The 26,255-nt window shown below is 37.6% G+C and overlaps 1 protein-coding gene across 3 annotated transcripts; it reads left to right on the top strand.

Moving 5' to 3' along the window:
- On the top strand, positions 1–23,490 carry MAX (MYC associated factor X). 3 transcript variants are annotated; one of them, XM_032218290.1, is made up of 5 exons: positions 1–276; positions 11,272–11,379; positions 12,444–12,515; positions 19,871–19,994; positions 22,249–23,490. In XM_032218290.1, the coding sequence occupies exons 1-5, from the start codon at positions 241–243 to the stop codon at positions 22,434–22,436; spliced, it is 528 nt and encodes a 175-aa protein (XP_032074181.1). In that variant the 5' UTR covers positions 1–240; the 3' UTR covers positions 22,437–23,490. The 3 variants fall into 3 exon arrangements, with proteins under 3 accessions (XP_032074181.1, XP_032074189.1, XP_032074198.1); XM_032218298.1 differs by lacking the exon at positions 12,444–12,515 and having other exon boundaries at positions 5–276; positions 19,865–19,994; XM_032218307.1 differs by lacking the exon at positions 12,444–12,515 and having other exon boundaries at positions 9–276.
- Positions 23,491–26,255: the final 2,765 nt, after the last annotated feature.

The following is a 26,255-nucleotide window of genomic DNA, read 5'->3' as shown; positions in this document are numbered from 1 at the left end:
GAGCGGCAAGACGCGAGAGTGAGTGGACGGTGCGGGGCTCAAGCCGTCACGTGCAGTGCGAGGTGCGTGTGCCGTTGATGCTGGAGGAGGAGACGACGGAGACGCCGACGACGGAGAAGGAGGAGGCTAAAGCTGCTCCGCGCGCGGGGGCTTGTTGTTGCGGCAGCGGAGGCGGCTCTCCGCGGCTCGGCCCGCAACGCTTCCCTGGAAGACCCCCGAACGGCTCCGCCGGCCACAACGATGAGCGACAACGATGACATCGAGGTGGAGAGCGACGTGAGTGCCTCGCTGGTCTCCCGTATTCCCCCCCCCCCCCGCTTTCCCACGTCCGGGTTCTCTTCCCCTTCCTTCTCTCGGTCGCTCAGGCGGAGATTGTCAGGCAGCGGCGGGCGCGGCTTGGCTGAGCGGCGCTGACAGTAACGCCTGGATCTCTCTCCTCTCTGTCTCTCTCTCTTCTCTCATTGCAGGAAGAGCAGCCGAGCTTTCAGTCTGCGGTACGTTTCTCTCTGCCTTTCATTCGCTTAACTCCCCCCCCCCCCAAAAAAAACCCCGTCCTCTTGATTCCCTAACACCCCCCTCCCCCAGGCAGAGAGCGCGGCCCAGCAGTCAAAGCCTAGCCGGGGGTGGGAAGGGCATACAGGAACTGGCAGAAGGGAAGGGGAAGGGGATGGTAGTCTGGCTGTGTGTCCCCCTCGGAGCCTGGCGCATGCGAAGGGGCTATAGGGATAGAGAGGTCTGTGATGATGAACGGGGGAAGGCCTTGTTTTGGAGGAAAACTTTTTATAGGCCGGTCTGCCTAATGGTCAGTGGCAGAGGAAAAAGATTAGGAGGGCCGGGCCTGTCACTGTCAGCTGTCTTCTGAGCCGGATGAGTTGGGCTGGAGCAAAAGGCCTGAGCATGGAAAAGTGATGGTGTTTCCCTCCTGGAACTTTGCAGGACAGATTAAGAGCCTAATTCAGAACAGATCAGGTGGGGGTACTACAGGTAGTCCTCGACTTACCGTGGTTCGTTTAGTGCAGTGGTTCCCAACCTTTTTGGGGGGGGGCATAACCCACTTAAGCACTTTTAAAATCCTGATTGTCTCCCCTCCATGACATATAATTCTTACTTTACTCAAAAAGTGAACTCTACTCACACAGAGGAAGCCTAAAAGACAATTAACTTGGTTTAAAGAAGGTTCAAATTACCCCCATTAAAAATCAAATCCCCCCCCCCTTGTGGGGCTGTGGGCCCCATGTTGGGAACTACTGGTTTAGTGGCTGTTCCAAGTTAAGATGGCACTGAAAAAATGACTCAGGGACACTTTTTACTCTTATATGACTTCTACAGCATCCTCATAGTCATATGTTCAAAATTCAGGTGCTTGGCAACTGATTCATACTTCCAATGGTTGCAGCGTCCTGAGGTTCATGTGGTTGATTTTTGGTACCTTCTGACAAGCAAAGTCAATGGGAAATCCAAATTTGCTTAACAAACGTGTTACTGACTTAACAAGTGATTCGCTTAATGAGGTTTACTGCTTACCAACATCAGCAGAAAGCCAAGCTGGTTACTTTGAAAGGAAGAACTGAGGATACTATAGATTGTCTAGGAAGCAAGAGGGAGATTGGTGGAGTTAGTGCTATTGCAGGGAAATGGCACATGGAGAAATGATGAAGCATTATAACATTTTATACTGGTATTAAATGTCAGCTGAATGTGTTTCAGAGTGGCAATGCATACGCTCTAAATTACAGTGGCATCTACTTTGAGAGACTTTATATCTTAGTGTCTCACCAATTACCCCTGTAGGCTGTGGACTTTCTTCCTCATTGCTGTCAGAATTAATGAGTGAGAAAACGGGATTTCTCTTATATTGGGGATAAAATGTGCTAAGGTTATTTTTTAAAAGCTGTGCATCACAGAAAATTTCCTTAAATTAGCTCCTTGTATCTTCAGATGTTGGATAATATCTATAAAATATTCATGATCTACATGTAGAAAAAAATAATTGGTTGTCTAACAATGAATTGCAGAGTCAAAAGGTACTCTTTCTTGAAGTCTGCATTGTAATACACAATATCTTACGGCATATGGTTTGACTTGTGAATTACTTAGTGTTGATTGCAATTGAGGTGTAAAAAAATTAAAAACATAGTAATAGTAATAACAACAACCTTCTTTGTAACAGAGTAACATAGTAATACCATAACAAGTTTTCTTATCTTGCCAGTGGCTATAGTTGTAGTACAAGATGGTATGTGATTCCCAGAAAAAGTTCTTTCTGGTTACTTTCGTTTTGCTCATAGATGCAGTAATGTCAGCATGTTGCTGAGTTTTAAATGCTTTTAAATGGTGATATATTTACCTATGGTCTGGTTATTAATTTATGTATTTTTATTTCCTATAGATAAATAAAAATGAAGGTAGAGTGACTGAAGCATAGACTTTTAAAGCAAAGAGTAGACTGCTGTTAAGCCTAAATAGCTAATTAAATATAGCCAACTTTAATCAAATTTTGTATTTTGAAATCAAAATTTGTATTGAATGAGATTGCATACTAACTGGTTATTATAATAAAGACTGATCTGCCACTGGGTTGAGTTTTTGTACACATGAAACATAATTTAAATATTTTGTGCATCTTTCTATACATCTGAAATTTAAGGACATGTATGTTACTGTATATACTAGGGCTGTACAAGGTCTCAGATTTAAGGAAAAAAGATTCTCTGGAATGTGAGGGGGTGTATCCTTCTCTACAACACCTTAAACACAATAGGATTTCTCTGGAGATGGTGCTCCAGCTGCCTGGAGGAAACTTAGTGTTTCTGGGGAAAAATGAAACTACATGAAGAATTGTGACAGATGCTACAGAAATAGCCTTGCTTGTTCAGAATCACACTTTTCCTTCAAATCTGAAGCCCTGCAGAGCTATATAATTCATGCAACAGAACTAAGCAAGAATGTTCATTTAAGGACTGCAGTTGCACTCCAGCACACAGCAAACTGGAAGTTAAGGCCATTAATAACAGGAATAACTTCTGAGTAATATGATTAAGGGTGGGACGCAGTGGCTAAGACGCTGAGCATATCGATTGAAAGTTCGGCGTTCCGAATCTCTAGCGCCGCATAATGGGGTGAGCTCCTGTTACTTGTCCCAGCTTCTGCCAACTTAGCAGTTCGAAAGCATGTAAAAAATGCAAGTAGAAAAATAGGGACTACCTTTGGTGGGAATGTAACAGTGTTCCGTGTGGCTTCAGAGTTTAGTCATGCCAGCCACATGACTACGGAGACGTCTTCGAACAGCACTGGCTCTTTGGCTTTGAAATGGAGATGAGCACCATCCCCTAGAGTCAGAAACGATTAGCATATATGTGTGAGGGAAACCTTTACCTTAATATGAATAAGACTGTCATATAAGTGTTCAAAAATGTATAATCACTAAATATGAGTTTTTTTAAAAAAACAGGAGCTCCTCTGACTGGAATTCTTTCAGGAGCTTCAGTTGTCCAGGTTGATCAAATGAATTTGTCAACAATTCCTTGCCTCCCGAAAAATTATTCTAAGTAGTTGCAGATTTCCTCAAACAAAGTTTGGCAGGAGAAGAATTAAAAATTTGGGTTGGCTAAAAATATTTTACCTCTACATTTTTCATTAACAGGAAGATCTCCTGGATTACATTTCCTTCTGCAAGTAGAGCCCTTTATTCTGGACCCATAGCCCAGGTTTCTTTGGGAAGTCAACATTACATTGTATTATTCAGATCAAGTTTTTGCCACTGAATGTTTTTCTTTCAAGTTACATTTTTGTATTTGTCTTTGAGGTAGAAATATACCACATGAGTTAAGATGTGATATTTATATCAAATGTCAGTTTATTTTATTCATCTGAGTTAATTTTGAATGGACCTATGATGAAAAGCAGCTTGTCGTTTATTATTTAAGATATTCAGCTTAGTATTTGCTCAGTTTAACAAAGGAGTCAAGGCCTCTATTTCTTTAATAGGGAGTCACTAAGAAATAATAAAGTACTTTCTGTTTTCTTTATGATATATATTACTAGTTTCATAATAGATTTACAGTAGTAGAGATTTAAACTGCAACTACTTCCTTTTTAAACAATGTTTAAATGCTTGGGCAATATTAGTGTTAGTAGTGTCTGTAGCATCTCTCTTCCTTACTATATTACGGTAAATCCATTGAGTTGTAATGGAGTTAGATTTAAATCCTTCGCACCACACTAAGGTGGTTTCAGGCATCTTTAAAGTTTTTGCTAGACAAAACAAACAAAACTGACCTAAGTGGCTTCTGTGGTCTGGCTTGTAAGATTTAATTTTATCTGTTGAGAATCTTGGTGTACTGCATTTCCATCACTGAAAATGAACTTCCATTAATTAAAGAACAGATTTTAATATAATAACTCCTAGAAAACACTTTTAGATATAGGTCCTGATCAGGGCTGGGTTGCCATCGGTATTATTGCTGGTTCGGCATGCAAAAGACTTTGTGCGTGCGCGCTTTGCTCACTTTGCATTTGCATTTAAAAAATCAGGATGGCACCGCCATAGGACTACCCATTTTGGGGCATGGCAGGCCTGGGTCGCTGCCGATTCCAGCGACCCAGGCCACAAAACCACTACCATTTCAGCCGAACTGGGCCAAACCGGTAGGGACCCACCTCTGGTCCTGATTGACACAAAAAAAGAAAACCCATGGCATGTTAACAATAACAGAGTTGTTATAGAACATAATCTGTCATGTTTTTATTACTATGCTTTGAAAACAATGAAAGGGGAAAAATAATTGGATAGACAGTGTAAAGTAAACTGTATGTGTGAATATGCCTTGCTTCAACTTTTAAAATTACTTAAATATATATATGAGCATGGGAGATGTTCTGTCCTAGTATATTCATACCTCCAAATAATAGGGCATTCCAAGTGGTATAGAAATGGGTCATTCTATTTATTGGATCTCTTCCAGCGGATTTGTAAATTACTAGTTCTGAGGCTGAAGTGACCCATTTTAGTTGCATGTGTATGATTCCATGACATAATATATTTATATTGCCCTAAAGAAAAGTTGGATGGCATTTCTTAAGTATACTTTAAAAACAAGCAGGCCAGTTTTTGTATAATACTGAAAACAAACTACACAATCCCTTCCAGTTTTAAACTTAGGAGAATGAATATTTGAATTAGACACTATTAAGAATGTTGAGAACATCATTATTTTAAATAGTTGAAAGAATATTCATTCTTATGTGGAGATATAGAATTAACAGTGATTTTTTTCAGAACTTATTTAGCAGATTGAAAAAAATTATCTGAACTATTTCAAAATGGACAATTCCTGTGCTTGGTATATAATACTTAGTATTTCCAAATCATAATATAGCTGAATTGCATTTATTTTGTACCTGAACAAAATAATGTCATCCGTGATTATTAGATTATTCACCTATTTTCTGACCTCATTTAAATGCAGATATTCCCTGATTTAAGACCACAATTGAGCCCAAAATTTAGGTTGGTGAGAATTTGTTAAGTGAGTTTTGCCCCATTTTACGACCATCACTGCAGTTGATAAATTAGTAATTTCGTTGTTAAGTGAACCTGGCTTCCTCATTGACTTTGCTTGTCTGAAGGCTGCAAAAGTTGATCTTGTGACACAACAGTTATAAGAATGAATCAATTGTCATGATCATGGGGATGCTGAAAAGGTTGTAACTGAAAAATGGTCATAAGTCACTTTTTTCAGTGCCATTGTAACTTGGAACAGTCACTAAGTGAACTATTGTAAGTTGAAGACTGCCTTTATTTCGGTTCTGATTTGAACATACATAAAGCCTGTATAACATACAAGTTGTGATTATAAACAAATAGCTTCTGCTACACACACAAAAACAATGTTGATTCTTTCCTCACTCCCTTTTCATGCCAGGAACTAAGTTCCTGGACAAATTATTTGAAAATAGCTGATAAAGTAGTAATGGCACTAGGCCATCTTGCTCTGATGAATGGAAGCCAGTGTTTTTGTGCTCTCCTTATTCATCAGCATCTAGCGTGATTTCTGCCAACCAGAACTCATTGGATTAGATCTGGCAGCTTTTCTTAAATGCAATTTGCTTGCTCCCAATTCCTGCCAGTTAATTCATTACAGCAGAGTCAGGTACGATGTTCGACTATAGCTTTGTTTTACAAAGTAATTATAGAAACAGGACAATTTTGCACACTATAACCAGCATTACTTTTTCTGTTTTGATGGGGAATCAGACTGCTCTGAGGGGTAGGGGGAGGTCTTTTGTTGGGTTGACTTTATACACTTGTATAATTTGTTTAATTGTGCTCCAAAATTAACTTTGGAAGGAATGACAAGTGGTCTACTTCATGGTCAAAGTATTTTGAACTCGGAATAAGGGTACAATAAAAGCTTCTAATAACCTACCATGCCCTTTTGATTAATGAAGCTATCTAAATGAGTTGTCTGTGTATTTCATTTGCAGTATAATTACTGAAAATGCCAGCATTGTCAGGATTTGTAGATGAAATAATACAAGAATCGTGTAATGAGGAGGTTTTATGCAGTATAACCTTTTCATTTTCTTTTTAAGATTCCAGTTAAATGCTTTATTGTAATCTATTTCCAGCTAAATCACATATATTCAGTGGATCAATTATTATATATGAAGTTAGAAAATTGTGATTGCTATGGTCTGCAAAAGATTTCCTATGCTACAACATATACTTGTGAATACATTACATACATGCAATAGTAATCATTGCTCTCATTTTGCTCCTTTGGGGTGCAGATTAATCACCATTTTGCATTTATTTCCAGTTGATGGTACAGTACTCTATTTGATTTTTCCACTTAACGCCTGAAATAATTTTAAACTCTAGCCTGTAGTTTGGAAAGTGGAGTTGTCTTGCTATTTTTCCCCCAGCTAATTTGCTCTTTTAAAGCTATTTGGCCCAGCTATTAAATCATACCTTTAAAATGTTGTATTCACAGGTCTGCGACTAAAAAGCTGTTTGATTATTTTCATCTAATTTCCATATATTTGGTGTGCTGAAAACAAATAAAATATTGAAAAAACTCCTAGACATCATGATTTTGCCACAACATGCAAAATTGTCTTCAAATTTATCATTTTTTTTAATTGTTTGATATTTTTTATACTATGGGTTTTAACGAAATTTTAAAGTCCAAATTACTATTAATTAATTCACATGTGCATTTAAGATATGCCAAAAAAATCTTAAACGGTTTGTCCGAGTTATGTAAAAAAAATATAGCACTATAAATCTGATGGTCAGCAATATATACATAGCCAAGCAAGTTTTAAGTCTGTGCTTCTAATGGTAGAAGGGGTTAATCTTTCCTGAAGAATCCAGTGGGAGGGAGACACAGGGCAGATAGCAGCATCTCCGGTCAGTGCAGGGGGCGTAGCCAGCACTGTGAAGTCTCGTGTACAGGGACAGAGCTGCTCTCTCCTACATGCCACACTGTGCACGAATCATCATCAGTTCTTGGTTCTAGGCTGTTCACACTTTTCATCGCAATTCATGTTATTCTTCAACCGTTATGTTATGGCTCCGCGAAGTGTATTAATTCGCCAGACAGTTTCTGTTTCATCTGTGGTGAATATACAGTGTTGAAGCAACAGCAGAATATTACAGACTTTGTGAAAAAGTATACTTTGCATACTTGGACTAAAATTAGAAATCAAGATAAGTTTAGGCGCCTCATAAAGTGTGCAAACGGTGTGTTGAAACTGGTTCAAGGGTAAGAAAAAATCTTTCCATTTTGTGATTCCTATGGTATGGCGAGAGCAAAAGAACCATAGTGATGACTGTTACTTTTGTTCATGCAATGTGAAAGGGTTTAATTTCAAACCCATTAATTAATGGAATTAATTCCATTTCATACCCCAATCTTCACTCAGCAATCGTCACATCCCCCATGGCACAGATATACCAGTACCCAAGCCCCCTGCTACCTTGGAAGATACCTAGCTCGATGAAGGTGAAGTCATACCTGAACAGATGACGAATCAAGTTCTGATTTGAAGATGATACAAGACCAAAATTGTTTTCTCAGGAGAAGATAAATGATTTGATAAGAGACTTGAATCTTCCCAAAGATGCCACTGAGTTACTCGGATCAAGGCTGAAAATCAGGAATTTATTGTTGCCAGGAGTGTCATCTTCATGGTTCAGACATCGTGAAAAGGAGTTTGTTCCTTACTTCGCCTAGGAAGACAAATTGGTTTATTGCATCAATTCGAAGGTCTGATTGGGTCAATTTAAAATCCAATATTATTCAGAGCACTGGCGTCTTTTTATAGATTCTTCAAAAAGAAGTCTCAAAGCAGTTTTACCTCCACAACGGTTTTTACACTTCCATACCTGTAGGTCATTCCGTACACTTGAAGGAAACCTACGAGAACTTGGAATTGGTTCTTCATAAACTTAAATATGAAGACCATAGTTGGCAAGTGTGTGGGGACTTGAAGGTTTTGTGTATGCTGCTCGGGCAACAAGCTGGGTATACCAAATCCCCTTGTTTTCTATGTCTAGGGACAGTCGAGACTGACAAATCACTGGACCAAGAAGAGTTGGCAGCCGAGGGTGCTAACGGTCGGTGAAAAAAAATGTCCTCCGAGAAAGTTTTGGTACCTTCCCATAAAGTTCTTCGTTGATTGCATTTAAAGAAGTTGTACAGAAATTTTAAGCAATAAACAAAGATCCTCACTACAAAAAGATTGTCGGAAGAATGCTGAAAGCATTTCAAGCTTTAGGTTGCCTGATGAATTTGAAAGTGCATTTCCTCCAGTCCCACCTTTGACTACTTTCCTGAAAATTTGGGAGCTGTGAGTGAGGAACAAGGTGAATGATTCCACCAAGACATTAAGAGATGGAAAGGAGATACCAGGGAAAATGGAGCATTACAATGATGGCAGACTGCTGTTGGATGCTTCAGAGAGACATTCCAGATGCTACTCACAAGCGGTAAATGCACCAAGAGGAGCCTCACAAGGAAGAAGATAGGGTTTAGTGTTGTGTAGGTGAGGCTCATTTCAGTTCAAAAAAAGGATTTTCATGAAAATATTTTAATAAAACTTAATTTATAAGTCTATTTCCATTTATTTTGGAGGTATTGCCTTATTTAATATAGTTACCTAAATTGCCAGGAAACGTGATGTCCTATGACAAAATGGAGGTTATTTTGGATTCAGCGCACCAAAAAAACATAAAAGATTATGTGGAATAACCAAAACAAGCTCTTGAAAAAAATTTTTTTTGCAGACCTGTGATCTATATCATTTTCTATTTGTATTCAAATGAGAAAATTAGTGATTTTTAGTTTCAAATTATCAACAGTTTAACGCTAGTACACTTTTTTCTGCTATGGTCTTAATCCACACTTGTAGGAAATTTGTGAGTTTCAATCCGGATTCTTGTTCAGGGATATATTTAGTTCAAGGGATTGGCATTGCACCATTCTCCTTTTATGATATCTGCTGCATAATAGATTCTAGCTTTGAGTTATTGTGTGTGTCCACAGACAAATATTTTTTTCTTAGTGTACATAGTGAAATAAGACTAGTTGGGCCAGTAATGAGTGTCATTTACTTCACCTACCTTTTTGTCCTTGCCTTCCTTTGTTTTTTCTGCTTCTGAGCAGAAACAGTTTCAAGGAGCTGGAGTACTTTGTCTTTTCTGTCACAGTCTGGCCTTTGAGTAAGCATATGTGGAGAAGTAATTCAGAAGAGAACAAATGTTGCTTCTTAGTCTGGTTCCACCTATCAATTCCTGTCACGCTGAACTGAAGGAAACAGTTACAGAAAAATTGCTTGTACTTTGGATTTGGGGTCCAGACACACCCAGAGAGTCCTTTTACATCTGGGGACAGTTTCTGTGCTCAGAGTTGACTGTGGGATCATTGCCAGACCTTTGTAACTCAAGGCTACCTTGGTTTTTGGAAGCAAACCATCATAATTTGATTTCATGTTACCACCTGGATTCAAACAGCAGTGAGGATTAAAACAAAAACCAATAGTTGTGAGCAGAAACAGAGTGATGGAGATGTATTTGCTGCAGAAACTGAAAACTGGTTATTCTCAATTTGAGATTATTGATTAATTTTGAACTAATCTTAAAAAAGAAAATTTAAATAAGTTGAGATTCTTATCTATTCAACCGTTTTGCTCTACATCAACCTCTGCTAGAAGTATTAACTATTTTATAACATCCTTATAAAGGAAGACAAGTAATTGCTTAGATGGCTCTATGAAAATTGTCCTGATGAGAAATGGCTAGTGATGTGTTGAATTTATTTAGTAATTGTCAGCTACTTGGAACATGATGACTAAGATCTGGATTAATGTGTGACAATTGATAAACTGATAATTTTATTGCCCAGGAATTCCTTTAGCAAACTTTGAAACTTTACAATTATGGTCACATACTGTTCATAAACACAGGTCAAGGAAATTATTCTATTTGTATAGAATATATGCATAAAATAATTGGCAAAATATTTATGAAAAATGTAATTTCAAAATTAGACACCAAATCTTAAGAGTACAATTATGCATACTGCATCTAAAAATCAAGTAGTTCTAGTTGCTTTGTGATGCATAAATGAAATTTTTGAGTGTGAACCAGGTTATATAGCTATAACAGTTCTTAATCAAAAGTTTTCATTTATGCATTACATTTGAATTACTATATAAACAGAGAAAGAAGGAATTGCAACTATCCTCCAGCTCCTGATGCCACTGTATATATCACAAATTCTGCTAATCTAGAACTTTAGCATATAGAGAGTTATTTGGGAAGCTTTAATCTATAGATATGCCTATGGTGATTTCTGAATAGAGGTTATATTTGAACTAGTTAAGATTCTTTCAGGGTTTCCTGCTGTGTTTTGGGAATTTTCGATGAGACCTCTACTTGTTCATTTTTTACTGTGAGCCTTTTCTGTAGAATAATACCAAGAAAATAGATAGTACTACTTAGAATTAAAATAATTTATTCCAGGGAGGAGATACTTTTCTGAATAAATGTGACCGATAGAAAATGTTTGACAAAAGCCCTTCTTTATTAATAAACTTATTTTTCATGATTGCAGTTGTCCTGAATTGTTTGAGCGATAATTTTGTTGACCAATTTGTTTCTTCCACAGCCCTTCCTTTTTCCTTATATTCCAGGGATGCAGGGGAAGCCTCATGTTTTTATGCCTAGAGTAATACTTATTATTTGTTTTGTTTTTAATTTCCTAGGCTGACAAACGTGCTCACCACAATGCTCTAGAGCGCAAACGCAGGGATCACATCAAGGATAGTTTCCACAGCTTGCGGGATTCTGTACCTTCACTTCAGGGAGAGAAGGTGAGTTTATTGAGAGAAGTGATATGGTTTCTGTGCACTTCATTGAGCACAAGGAAGTTGTATGCCAATCCTGCTATTTTTAGTACTAAACAAGAAAGGGCTAGGACCAGGGCTAGGAGACACTTCTGCATGGGGTCCCAGGTAGTCTTCTGGAATAAATGTCCTTGCTTCTTTGGTTTCTTTAGTTTGGTTTTCTACTTTTTGTTATGCTTTGAAAAATAAAAATGAATTACATTGTAGTAGTACGGAGTTTGTTTACTTATCAACTGTTTTCAAATAACTGAACGTTTTCCTCTTTAAAGCTGAAGTGTTTTTCATGCAGCTATCTAGAACTGATAGGATGATACACTTCTCTACATATGGATAGCAAGATATTTTTACATTTTATGACTTGGTTAAAAGTTATTGCAGGTTATTCATTTTTTGCATTGGCAAACATTTATTCAGTTTAAAGTTTGAGGCTATAAAAATGAATTGCAAATGAAACAATTTATAGCATGGCTAAACAAAAAGAAGTAGAAGAGTGCCTTGCAATGAGTCCTCAGCTTTCCCCCCACCTTAAGGCAGGGAGTTCTATAACTCTCCTTTCTCCCTCTGATGGAGTTATCATTAGTGTGCACAGTCATTTCAAGTTCTGTCTTATCTAGGAACAATTGTGATTGTATAATTTGTTGTATTCTGTTCTTTACATTGTTTACTCTGAATGCAAGCTACAACATAACTATTAAAATAAATAAACAGCTTCATGGATCACCTTCCTGGTCCGACCTGGAAACGGCCAAAGGAGGTGTTCGTCTAACCACTCTGCGTCACTTCAAACGGAACAGTGGCGTCAAATTTCCATGGAAGTCGCCTATACCCACGATGGGTGAAGAGGCGTCAAGTACAAGTACAAGTACAAGTACAAGTACAAAATAAATAAAGTAGCATTTAAATTTGTAGCTTAGCAGCCTTCAACTTGAATAGGAGAGATAAATACTTAAATAAAGTCATTATTTGACTTAATCCCAAGATTTTAGAGAGTAAGTGCATTACATGTAATAGTGAGATTTTTTTTTTTTTAGACTTGTAAAGCACCTAGGATAAACACCAGACTGGTACATGTTGTTCAGTTCTTCATTTGGCAACTCCTTCCAGTAAGCACAGCTAAGAAATCTGGATGGCTTCTCTCTATGGATAGCTCCACTGGATGACCTGTAATCCAAGAATTTTATCTTGCTTCTCTTTGAAGTCAGAAGGCAGGAAGAAGCTATGGCTTTTGGCTATGATTTACTGAGAAAAGAGTAAAATTTACTTGCTTTCACATCATGGAGAGAATAGTAGTTGCTGAAAATTTTTGGCTTTCTAATGGGTGCAAACATGAGTGGTGTTTAAAACATAAGTTATTTTTCTTCCTGTTTGTTTGACATAATGTTAGTAAATAGCTTTTGCTATGGCTAAAGAAGCTGTTTCAAAAAGAACGAGGAAAAGGTATCATGTTAATCATCATAAATTAAAATCCCTTCTGAGTTGACTGCAGACGCTTATTATAAGATAGTTCACTTGGTAGTGAACTATGTGTAGTCACCTCTAATGACTCTGTCATTGTCAAGGCGCACCCATGTATTAATCATGCTGTACAGGAAAAGTTTTCAAGACTGAGATCTGATACCTACATAACTTGCTAGCTAAAATATGTGGGTAGACTTTCTGCTTTTTTATTCTTCTCCAAGATGAATGCAAGCTGCTATATGCTTAACACTGGAATTTTACAAGACACTGCTGAAAGGTTTATGACAATTTGGGTAAGAATGGATGAGTTTGACAATCATGTTACATAAATTGCTGGTAGCATTATATATAGGCTTCAGCCTTTTGCTCAATGAAGAAAAATATACACGTAAAATTGAACAGGAAAAATCCCTCCTGATCTGGCCTTTTCTGATACAGAACAGGACATTTGGATATAAAGAATTACTGTATGCTGGGCATTTTTTTGCTAGAAAGATTGAATTAGGAACTTGGGCAACCGAAGAATTGCTAATCTTGATGCACATATACATGGTTGGTCAACCTCAGCATATAGTTATATTTGTGTTTTTGTGTACTTCTATAACATGCATGCACATTAAACAAGATAATATTTCTAGTTTTATTGGTTGACCGCATATTCTAATGTAGTGATTCTCAACCTTTTCTTCACCCCAGACCCCCTTTAATACCTTTTGTGCCCCAGACCACCAAGGCTTAACTTAAGATTTAATCATAACATTACTTCAAGTCTCAGGGGTCCGTGGACCACAGGTTGAGAACCACTGTTCTAGTACAATGACTCATAAGAGATATGTGTGCTTAATTATAAGTAAAGTTGCTCAAGATTGTAATAGTGTCCTATGCTAATTGGGTTATGATTGAAATAATGATCACTTTAGCATTTAAATTAAAAAATAGCAACAAGGTTTTACTGTGACCTCAAATTGAAAGGGTCTGAAGAAATTCCATTCTAATGTATCTAAGTTCTGACATAACAAAATTCAAAAATATTTTAATATTTTGTCAGAGAGAAGAGTCAGGCATTTTGTTGTTCTTGTTTTGTCCTAGGTTTTGCTAAGTGCTGCCTGGTGGTTAAGTATGTTTTTTGCAGTTTGCATTATCTGTATAAACAGCCAAAGAACTGAACTCCATAAAGAAACAACAGTGGAGCCACACAACTTGTGAACAGCATAACAGCAAACAAAAACAAAAAAACCCCAAACTTCTCTTGATACTAACTTGAGTTTCTTAATACACAATTTATTTATTTATCTAATTTTCATAGGCACCCCATTCACAGGCAAGTAACTCTGGGCAGCATACAAGAAAACTGTACACACTTTTACATTGGAAAGACTGGCTTATTCTGCCATAAGAAACAATGATAATTCAAAATAAGACCTTTCCTCTGCTACTGACAGCTGAACTCATGGTCAAACATACATGAGTACAACTCCTAATTTCTCACGTGAACGTGTGAAGCTAGTGTGTCCCCTAACATACAGGGATAGATCATAGAATCATAGGGCTGGAAGGGATGTTGGAGTTTTCTAGTCCAACTCCCTCCCAAGGCAGTAGTCCTCATACCATTACAGACAAATGACTGCTCAATCTCTTCTAGAAAACTTCCAGCAATGGAGCACCCACAACTCCAGGAAATAAGTTGTTCCACTGCTTAATTGTATTCACTGTTAGGGAATTCCTCCTTATTCCAGATTGGATTTCCCTCTGATTGCTTTTGGTCCCACCCTCAGGTGCTGTGGAGCTATGGAGGTGCTGTGGAGAATAAATCAATGCCCTCTTCCCTGTGGCAGTCCTTCAAATATTGGGAGATCTCTATGTCTCCCCTCAGTCGTCTCTTCGTTAAACTAAACATACCTAGTGCCTTTAGTCATTCTTCATAGCCTCCATATCCCTTACCATCTTTGTTGTTCTTCTCTGCACTCTTTCTAGGTCTTCAGTATCTGTTTTGTTTTGCAACCAGAGCTACACGCAGCATTCTCAAAGGAGGCCTTACCAATGTAGTATAGGGGAGTACTACTTCCCTTTATTTTGATAGTATCCTCCTGTTGATACTGCCCAGGATTGTATTGTTTTTTTGTAGCTGCAGCATCCTGCTGACTCATACTTAAGTAATGGTCCATCAGGACACCTAGAGCCCTCTCACAGGCACTAGTGTTGAATCAAGTACTGTCTGTCTTGTACCTGTGCATCTGGTTTTTCCTGCCTAGTACAGGATCTTCCTTTTCACTACTGAACTGCATCTTGATGGATAATGCTGAAGCTGGTCAAGATCCTTCTGAATTTGAATCTGTCTTCCAAAGTGTTAGGATTTCCTCCAGATTTATGGCATCTGCAAATTTGATGAACAATCTATCTATTCAATCTCCTCTATATCTTATTTATGAAGATATGAAGAGCATTGGGCCCAAGACAGAACCTTGAGGAACCCCACTGCATTCTTCCCTCCACATAAGTATAGTTCCATTAAAGACTACGCGTGCCATTGGTCAGCTGAGTGCCGTTGGTCAGCGAACTGCAGCTCCATCTGGTATTGGTACTGTCTATCCCACATTGTTCTTATCTTAGCAAGAAATAGGCTCTGGTCTACTTTATGAATGCCTTATTGAAATCTAAGTGAACTATATCTACCACATTTCCTCAGTCTGCTAATTTAATCACTTTATCAAAGAAGGCAATAAGATTTTTTAAAAATATATTTTTATTCTTTTTAAACAAAACAACACAATACAAAACAAAGCAAGAAGGAAAAAAACAACTTTCCTCCATTTCATCAAGCATGTCGTCGGGTTACAAGTTTTTGTCATCAATTCTTAAGATTAAGAATAACATCACTGGTTTTGCATTAAACATAACTGAATATTTTGCTGTCATTGAACATTATGTATTCAAATTACCATTAATATTCTTTCATTTGTAATAATCCTTATTTCCTCAAATTCATAATTAGCTATCAAATAACAATAAGTCTTAAAGTATTATATATCACCTATCTCCAAGGAGAAAAGTGGAGATTAGAACAAAGAATTCCCATTAATTTATAATATACATTCATATTTTCAATTGATCATAATGTCACCAATCATCCAAAGTTCCAAAAATAGTTTTCCATTATTAATTATTAATCCTTATAATGGTTAAATATTTCAAATCATACGTACATCAATTGTTCATTACATCATCCAGAAGGCAATAAGATTTGATAGACATGATCTGTTCTTAACAAACCTTAGCCACACCTTCTATTTTATATCTAAGTGCGCTTTCCTTTTTACAACTTCCTTCCGCATGGTGAATCATGATTTTGGGCTTATGCTTTGGGATTATTCCTAGAAATCTGCTTCCTTCCTTCTCCAGATTTAGTTGAAATCCTTTGAATGACTCAAGCTGTTTTCCAAACACATTTTCCCCTGTCCTTGTGAGATAGAGCCTGTCTCTTGCCCAGAACCTATCTTGTAGGTGATATAGATTATGGTCCAGAAATCTAAAGTTTTCTTGGTGGAACCATCCCTTGAGCTATCAGTATACCACTGAAATCCTCCGCTCCCTCATTGGATGTTGACTTTCATTGCAAATATGGATGAAAACACCCCGTGCACTTAAGTCTTTTGCCTTCTTGAATAGTTTCTCATAGTCCCTTGATTTTTTTCAGGCTCTTTTTTGTTCTATCATTTGTCCCAGCATGAAAGAGGAGAAAAGGATAATTTATTACTTGGATAAACCTCCTCACATCCTTGATCTTTGAACCTGGTCTGCAGTTTGTTGATTCTATTCCTCTGAGAAGTGAGTGACTAATCAACCACATGTCTTTCCCCTTCAGGACACCTAGAGATTTCTCTTCCTTGTAACAATCTGAGCTACTTTTCTTCCTGTTACTGGAACAATGATGAAAATCCTTCTTCTATGTTGCGTCTTTTTCAAGGAGAGAAAATGAAATTGATTGTTAAATTCCAGTGACAAGGATAGTTTTCTCAGAGGGGGGCTACAAGTGACATGTTGCCATCCTTTTCGGCATTTCCATTTTTAGTGGTAGTTGTTTCTTCCTTACTGTGTTGAGTTTCTAGAAACTTCTGCTTTTTCCAGAAACTGCTCATTTTGATAGATGAGTCTTAGAATGGATATATGTTTCTTCTAGACCTGTGGACTTCAACTCCCAGAATCTTTAGCCACCATGGCTGGCTGGGGAATTCTGGAAGTCGAAGTCCACAAGTCATAAAGGACCATATTTCCCCACCTCTGCTCTAGACCCTCCACATTTGCCTCCAGCAATTTGATCAGTTGCCACTTGGTGCACATATCATTGAAGTTCTCAGGCAGGAATACAAACACAGTACACATCTTGCAGGGCCACCATAGCACCTTTTCCTCCATTACTTCATTACTTTTAATAATTGTGTGTATCCAAATAGATATTTTCCTTGTAGATTTAGATTAATTTAGATTCTTAGTTGTAAGATTTAGCATGTAGGCCACTAGTTTGATACAATGAGATGGTCCCCTTTATCTGTTATTCACAGTGAGCTTGTCACCACTCTCCCAGAATCCTCTTGTGGTATGCAATTGCTCCCAGTGAGCCAATTCCCAGGCCACTGGGTTGATCCATTGAGATGAATTCACACTTGACTATTGCTCACAGTGAGCTCCTCTCACTGTCTTAGAATCCTCCAATGGTATACAAATGCTCCCAGTGAAATAAATATGCAGAAGCATTTGCATTGTGAATATTTGAGGTTTCATTTATAACTGTCAAACGTATTCTAATTCTATAAAATAACATTTTAGTTAAAAATTACTATTATCTAAAATAATTACAATTGTGTTTCTTGATATTCATTCTCAGCTGAATTAGTCTAGAAAAATAACTTAACGGTTTAGATAGATGCATTTAGAAATCAGGAATAGATTGATCTCATTTGTGTATCAGAAACTAATATTCTATTAAAGACTATTTCTATGTAGTCACAATATCAGGGTTATATTTGCATCTGATTTGTGCTATTTATTTATTTATTTATAGCATTTATATCACCCATTCTATTCTAATATTACAAACTTAACTAAAAAAATATAGTGGCCAAAATATTCTCTGCTCATCTTGATCCAAAGACTATTTCCATTATTTATTATTATTTGTTTATTATTTAAATAACAGATACTTACACAATATAAAAGTAAGCAATGTTTCTAATACTCAGAATTTTAGCATTTTGGGATTTAGTTTAGTCTCAGTTTCCCAGTTGAAACTATGACTGAATCTGTCTATATGTGGAAGATTAGTGTTTTTTTGTGTCTTCCGACTACTAATTGATGTTCATAGATGCAATCTGCTAATCTTCTCCCTGACTCTCCTACATGGTGGCTGTTACAATCTTTTATGTTATGTGTGAATCCTGTTTCTTTCTTCTTGAACTACTGGGTTTTCTGATTTAGTTAGGGTGTTTTGGAGGACTTTATGTTCTTAAGTAAACCAAAAAAAACATTAACCAAAAAATAATCACCTGACAGTTGTGAGCATCCTAGATCATGCTAAACCTAAAAAACGTGCTAAAGAACTCACTGAAACGTGCCATTTCAGACAAATCAGTCATAGATACATAGAGATAAATCACATTCCACACTATTTAAAGAGACAGTAAAAAAAGCTAAGAAGGAAACCAAAAGACCAGAACACATTCTCTCTAGTAACCAACACCCAGATGAGTAGGGATTAACACCAGATAAACAATCCAGCAGGAAAACAATACTCTAATCAGCATACTACAAGGTAAAAACCACACCCCTACAAATACTGGTAGAGCAAGGTACAGTATATATACAAACGCAAACCTCACAATCAAATAGCACTGATGATGTTACCTAGTCAAAGAACATTTGCAAACCAAGCTCGGAGAGCACCAGGGATTCCGCCATAGTGATTTACTTCAGAGGAGTCCATTTTTGCTCTGCAGGAACCACTTGGGGAAAATGTTTTGTTTCCCTTACTTTCTATGGAATAAAGTATGCACTATTTCAACCAATTAAGTTATATTAAGCTATATGCTCTTGATTGATTGATTGATTGATTGATTTTGGCATTGATACTAAAGTTGTATAGACTATTTAAAATCTTTTTTGAAATACCTCATTTCCACTCCTCTTGCACAGGAAAATAAAAGTTTTGTGTGCTCAGTGAGCTGTCCCAAACACTTTGTCTTGTGCTCAAATACAATGAGAAACTCAGAACAGAATTTTGTCATTTGTTTACAAAAAAAGGAAAAATGGGAGCAAAATTATTCCAATTTGTCTTTTTCATAGTCAATAGGACAGATTTTCACTTTCCATATCACACTCCAAAACATAAATGTTCAGTACAACATGCAAGTACTATAATATATGAATGCCTAGATGCCAAGGACTGTAGGCTTGAAAGGCTATAGGTAAGATATTTTACAATCATGAGTGCATTACAAGAAGAGATGTCCAATTTGCAAACATATTGCTGCGGGGTTTATTGGCCAGGTTTGTTGGCTAGTTCCAGTTGTTGAATGAAGCTGTGACTGGCAACTTGATCTCTTGCAAGGAAGCTGTCGTACAACAGTTGAGAGCTTTTTTGCTTTGCTGCAGAAATTCTTTTGAATGCAAGAGGGCTCAACTTTAGAGTAGTTGGCAATACAGGGAATGATCGTTCTAGAATCTAGAGCACCCTTTAGAATAGTTTCTTAATGCTATAATAAGCAACTATTAACAGAGTTCCAAAATAAATAGGAAGTGAGTATGAAGTTGGAAAACAGATAATATCCTGATACCTAATTAAGAATTTTAATACTAAGTTTGTGATTTAATCAAATGTGGATTATTTTAATAATATATCTATTATCAAATATAATAATATATCTATGTAGCAGTCTGTCAGAATTATATTTTTTGTATCAGAACTAGGACTTTATTTGGTGTTTTTTTTCCACAACTATTGCAACAGGCATCCCGGGCCCAAATCCTAGATAAAGCCACAGAATACATCCAGTACATGCGCCGGAAAAACCACACACACCAGCAGGATATTGATGACTTAAGGCGCCAGAATGCCTTGCTGGAACAACAAGGTAAGTATACCTGTGCTGAGGTTTTCATATTCATAGTTCTAAAGGTACTTGTACTTGTACTTGACGCCTCTTCACCCATCGTGGGTATAGGCGACTTCCATGGAAATTTGACGCCACTGTTTTACGGCGATCCATGGAAGCTGTTTCGGCTGGATATACCCAAGGGGACGCCAGTCCCAAGGGTCGACAGAGCCCGATTGGTGGGAAAGGGGGGCACCACGTGAAGGCCGGGTTGTCGTTTGATAGTTGAGAGGCTTTGCAATAAGCGTTGCAATGTATATTTTGCGCATCAACTATCCTTGCCCCCCAAGGTTATGATATCCCACAACAAAGCCCTCTATAGGGGGTTTATGGATCAACATCTAATTACCTGTGTTGAATAAAACTGTGTTGGTGTTTTAAAAGCTTAAAGGTTTTAGGTGTTGGCAGCATGTATCAGTTTTCATGCAGCCACTTGGTCTTTCTTCCCTGGAAGGATCCTTTATACAAGATTGAAGCAGACCAATAAGTTACCACTAGACAGCTCCTGAGAGTCCAGTATGTGTCCAGTATAGTGCACATATATAAGTATTTCAGATCTAACTGTGCCTTGAAGTGGTTAATTTGAAGCACTTGTAATAACTTACAATTCAAATGTAAAAACATATAACAAAAACTATATGCATAACGGATACTTCAAACAAATTCAATGGATGGTAGAGTGCTTATATAGAAATATTGTGAGAGAAAACCCCAGGGATCATTCTGCATTCCACATGCCACTGCAGAAGCAGCTTCCATGTTTTCTCCATGCAGATTGTATTTGATGCTTTTAGCATCATTCTCAAATAGGCTGAGATTGTTTCAGTCCTCAAACAAAAACATTTTGTTAAAAAAAATAAAATGCAGAGACTTTCCCAGCATACTAATTTACCTATCTAAAGCTTGAGAATAGGCAGAGTAAAGTAACAACCATTACTGACTATTGTGTGCAATTATTTCTATTCCTATCATTTCTATTACTCTTGGCCTTCAGTAGAATTTGAAATTAATTATCCAGTGCTTATACCAAATTAACCCATTTCATATCCTCAGGATGAATCCATTAATGTAGAATTCCATATTCTCAATTGAATTGATATTTCCCATTCACACGCAAAGCTTCTGTTTCATTGCTTTCTGGAATACCTAAAACAGGGATTCCTAAAACTTTTGCCAACACACCTCACTTTAGTGTACACACCTTTCTTAAAAATACAAACACCAAAATGAACTAAAATGAACAATGAAAGCAATACAATGAAATTTTGGGAAAAACGGATTTATTGTAATAATGTACAAAAATTCTCCACACCACTCCTGAATTCTTTTTTCTACAAGAGAGACAAGCTATTTGAGAAACCCCGACTTAAGTTAATTTTTTCAAGTAGTTTGTAACAAGAGAAGATTATTTTTCTTTCAGGGCAAAACCAATATTTGAGGGAAACTAGAATAGATCTAATGGACTTTAAAAATTATGTTTTTATTTACTACTGTAATAGTATGACATACTAAGATCAACTTAGCATATGAAATTGTGGTATTTTATATAAGGAGTACAAATATATATAGTACTACATTTTTATTCAAGAAAGTAACATATATTTATTGTTAGAAATATAGTGGCAAGCTGCTGCTTTATGTTTAAAGTTCCCAAACGTCAACAACTTATGAGTGAGCAAATTGTTGAAATTAGTTAGGTCAGAAAATGTCAGTGGTATAGATTGGAAGAAAGAAGCATTGTTATTAAAATAATTCATAGTAGTAATAAATAAAACTTAAATTGACACAACAAAAATATGAGAGATGGTTTCTCAAATCAATCATAAGTAAAATTCATTCCGAGGAAAGAAGATTTCAGTTATATAGGATTTCAGAAGTTGGTGGAGGGAGAAATCTAAAGGAAGGGTCATAAGAAACAGTTTAAGAGAAAGCCTGCAACCCCCTGGAAATAAGACTTTATTGGGGGGGGGGGGTCCTATGACCTAAAAAGAAAAGACTACTGCACTGTATTCCAGGATTCATGATATTGATTGAGAATTCAACTAGACTCAAATTAGCACTCTTACCATATTGGAGGTAAGCTGCTTTGTGGAAATTGCTTGCTTTCAAAAACTGTTAAGTACCTAAATTAGTGGCAATAAAGAGGTCAAGTGATTGCCCCCATATCATTCACCTTGTACCCTTTGCTTGCCTTTCCCACATCCATTTCCATATTCTTGATCTTACCTTTCAGTTCGTGCACTGGAGAAGGCAAGGTCAAGTGCTCAGCTGCAAGCCAACTATTCCTCTTCAGACAACAGCCTCTACACCAATTCCAAAGGCGGCACCATCTCCGCCTTTGATGGTGGCTCTGACTCCAGTTCAGAGTCTGAGCTGGAAGAGCCGCAGAGCCGGAAGAAACTTCGTATGGAGGCCAGCTAGAAGAAGCCTTGGTTCCCGCTGCCATTAGACACTTGCTGGCTGCTTAAGGACTTTCCTTTTTCTTTAGTAGAGGCTCTCGGACTGCAACTTCCTCTATTCCTTATCCCTTTCTGGCCCTTTTAAAGTTAACACGACTCTGTGGCTTGGTAGATTACCGTCTGGATGACACCAGCCATAGCGTAGAGCAGAATGCAATTCTGCCCTGCGGCTGCTGGGTTCTAGTAACAGGAAAGCCCAGATCAGTTGATTAAACTGATGTCTCTGAGATTGCCTGGCATGTGTGGAGATAGTGTACTCTCCATGCTTCCACTAGAACTTCACCAGCCTCTGTTGCTTTTATCAAAATATTGCTATTTATGATAATAAATCAATATAGCCCCAGAAGAATCTTGGTAAGGAAAGAAGCATGCAGAAGCAGGTATGGATGTTCCTTCTTGCCTGAAGGGATGATGCAAGATTCACGGTGAGGCATAGAGATTCATTTCCTTTTTGTATTTTGGCAAATGATGAATTGGTATTTATTTCCTCCAAAGGAATCTCTGTCTGGCCAGATTCCTCCTCCTGCTACGGACATTGGTAATGTGAAGCTACAGATTCAAACCATGTTAAATTCTTCCTTTTTCTGTTTTGAATTTATCAGAAACAGAGCCAGCTTTTTTAATGTAAATATACACAAGCTTTGTTATTTGGTACTAATAAATGCATTTAAAGTGTGAATCTGCTCTCTGGCAAATGGGCCAGTTTCCCATGTGAATTAAAGAGGCCTAGGCGCTAAGCAAGCAAAAGCCTCTTTGTGCGAAGGTGTGCGTGTACACACATATGCATGGATATGCACATGCATGTGTGTGTGGTATGTGTGATATTTTTTTGTCTTCTTTCCACACTTGTTTGTGACGTTTTCTGAATTTAGCGTGTACAAATGTAGCTTGGTCTCTGTCCAGGTGTGAGTCTATTCCATGGAACTGAAGTATGTTGTACATACTGCCCAAGAATTGTCTTGCAAGTTAAGGCTTCCCTTTACTATAAAACTATAAATAAAAAATATTTTATCCTTTTGAGTGGTACCGGTGTCTTTATGGAATGGTTGCAGTTCTCTTGTGTTCTCCAGTATTAAGTTGGATAATACTTCACAGATTCCAAAACATAGAAGCTAAATCCAAAATGATTTTTTTGGAAAAATGGGTATTGGTTCTCATTTACTTAATATTTTTCTCACTTTTTAACTGGGCTATTTCTCAAAATGGTTCACAATATTCATCAAATAAATTCAATGCACATACAGTACAATTCAATAAATATAAATTTAGTTCAGTGTCACCAGAAGTAGGTGTCCAATAGTTTATAAAAACGGCTGGACACCAAATTTCATTGTCTTTGTCTATTTGGAGATTGCTTGGATTCATCAGTCCTTTTGCAGACACCCAGAAGATGCACAACATGGTTAGGATAAAAAAAATGATTTTGTGGATGAGGTTTAAGATGCAACATGTCTTAAGATTTAGTTTAGTTTGCAAAAAAAAAACAATCATTACCAAAAAGAAAGAGTGAAAAACAGAGAGATAATCCAGGCTTCATATATTTCATTTCTCCATAGGTAACTCACGAAGTCATTAGCAATATTCCCTGTTGTTTTCTTTACGCTAATTAAAGATATTTTGCTTTCTCCCTGTATTTCACTGGATTATTTGACATAAGATCAGATATAGGATAACTGAGAACTTAAAAAACATTTTTAAAAAAAAAAAAACCTTTAGGAGTTTGCAGATTTATGACTGGAATTTTACAAATTTATATTATTAGCCCTAGTGAGTTCTGCAAGACTTGATCCCCAAACAGATGTTGCTAGATTGCAACTCTAGATTGCTAGATTGCAACTCCAGAGTTTGGTCTAGAATTAGTTTGGTCTAGCAGTTAAGATACCAGGCTAGCCACCAGGAGACTGAGAGTCCTGGTCTTGCCAAAGGCATGAAAGCTGGCTGGGTGACTTTGGACCAGTTACAGTCTCAGCCCAGTTTGCCACACAGGGGTAATTGTTGTGGGGAAAATAGGAGAAGAAAGAGATATGATCACTGCCTTGAGTTTGTCTATAAAAATAATAAAGGTGGGATATGTGTACATACATGTGCGTGTGTGTATGTGTAAAATGTATTGCAAAACAGGTCAGGTTCATGTGATGCTGCTATTACTGTAGGTCAGATCAGTACAATGTCATCCTTAGAACTAATCAGTTTAGATTTTTTGAGGTTGTATCATAGGTCCTATAATGCTTTTACAATTATTTAGAAAACTAATCTCATTTCAGTTGCTACTCTTTTACTTTATTGCCACATTGCTCCTAAACATCCTATATTTATTATTTTGTGCCAGTATATCCCATTTGGTTAGTCCTGAAAGCAGAGTATATGGCTTTATTCATCTTAGCTTTTTATTAGAAACAAGGTAAAAGGCTACTGAAGCAATGGCCCCTCCTTTGTTGGGTACTACAGGGCTTGGTATTCTCTCTGCTCTTCTTTAACATCTACGAGAAACTGCTGCAAGATCATCTGTCACTATAGGACATATCACTAATATGCTGATGATACCCATCTATCTACATCTGTCCCAGATGAAGTGAGTGATGCGGTAGACATCCTTTCACAATGCCTGGAGGCTGTGGAGGTCACAATGGGGAACAGACTTCAACTGAACCTTAATAAACTGGAATGGCTGTGGGTGAGCCTCTCTGTCCAGGAGTTTTTCATCTTTGGTCTTGGATCACACTACCCCAGACAGACTCGGTGAATAACTTGGTCTTGGACTCACAGTTCCTACTTAAAGAGCAGGTGGCAGCCGTAGCCAGGAGGGTCTTTTCCCAACTTTATGTGCCAGTTACGCCCCTTCCTGGACAGGGACCCCCCTCCTCCTCTCAGTCACTTATGCCCTGATCATTGCCTGATAGGATTATTGCAATGCGCTTTACATGGGGCTACCCTTGAAAAATATCCAGAAGCTTCAGCTGGTGTAGAATGTGCCTGTGCGAGTCACACTGAGAGCTCAGAGAAGGGCACATATAACACCTCTGCTTCATGAACTGGACTGGGTGCCAGTTTGCCTCCGTACCCAATTCAAGGTGTTGGTTATTACTTATAATGCCCTCTATGGCATAGGACTAGGCTACCTATGGAACCAACTTCACCCCATCCCATCAGCCTATCCTACTTGTTCAGGCAGGGAAGGCATGCTACATAACCCATCAGTCAAAGAATTTCAACCAGCGGGGTCAAGGAAGACAGCCTTCTCTGCTGCTGCCCCTGCTTTGTAGGAATATCTTGCCCTCAAGAGTTAAGGAACACTCCCAATCTTTTGGCCTTCTGCAAAGGGGTCAATACCTGATTGCAACCTTGTGTGGAGGCCCACATAGCCACCCCCTGGCCTTGTATTATGAATTCCTAGTTTTTCCACCTTGGAACATTTTTGTATGTTTTTTTTTACATTTTAAAAAAAGTTTTTTATTCTTAAATTATTCAATTTTTAATGTTTTGTTATATTGACTAATTTGTATACTGCCCAGAGCCTCCCTCTGAATGAGATGGGCAGTGATATAAATAGTCTTCCACAAGAGCAGTTAAGGTGGCCCTAAATTAGGGGTATGGTCTCTAAGAAAGAGGGGTGTCCTTAAGGCCATTTTGCAAAGTTTGTTTCAATCAGACAGAATCCAACATCCTTGGAGCAACTGAGAGTTTATAAAACATACCAACACGCTTTTGGTTATAACAATGCTAAACATCTAGAGAAGTAGCCCCCATCCAGGGGTGGGTTCTAGCTGGCATTACTGCTGGT

Source organism: Thamnophis elegans, chromosome 1 (genome assembly GCF_009769535.1).
Source record: "Thamnophis elegans isolate rThaEle1 chromosome 1, rThaEle1.pri, whole genome shotgun sequence".
Classification (NCBI taxonomy): domain Eukaryota; kingdom Metazoa; phylum Chordata; class Lepidosauria; order Squamata; family Colubridae; genus Thamnophis; species Thamnophis elegans.
This window is presented reverse-complemented; position numbering and strand designations above follow the sequence as displayed.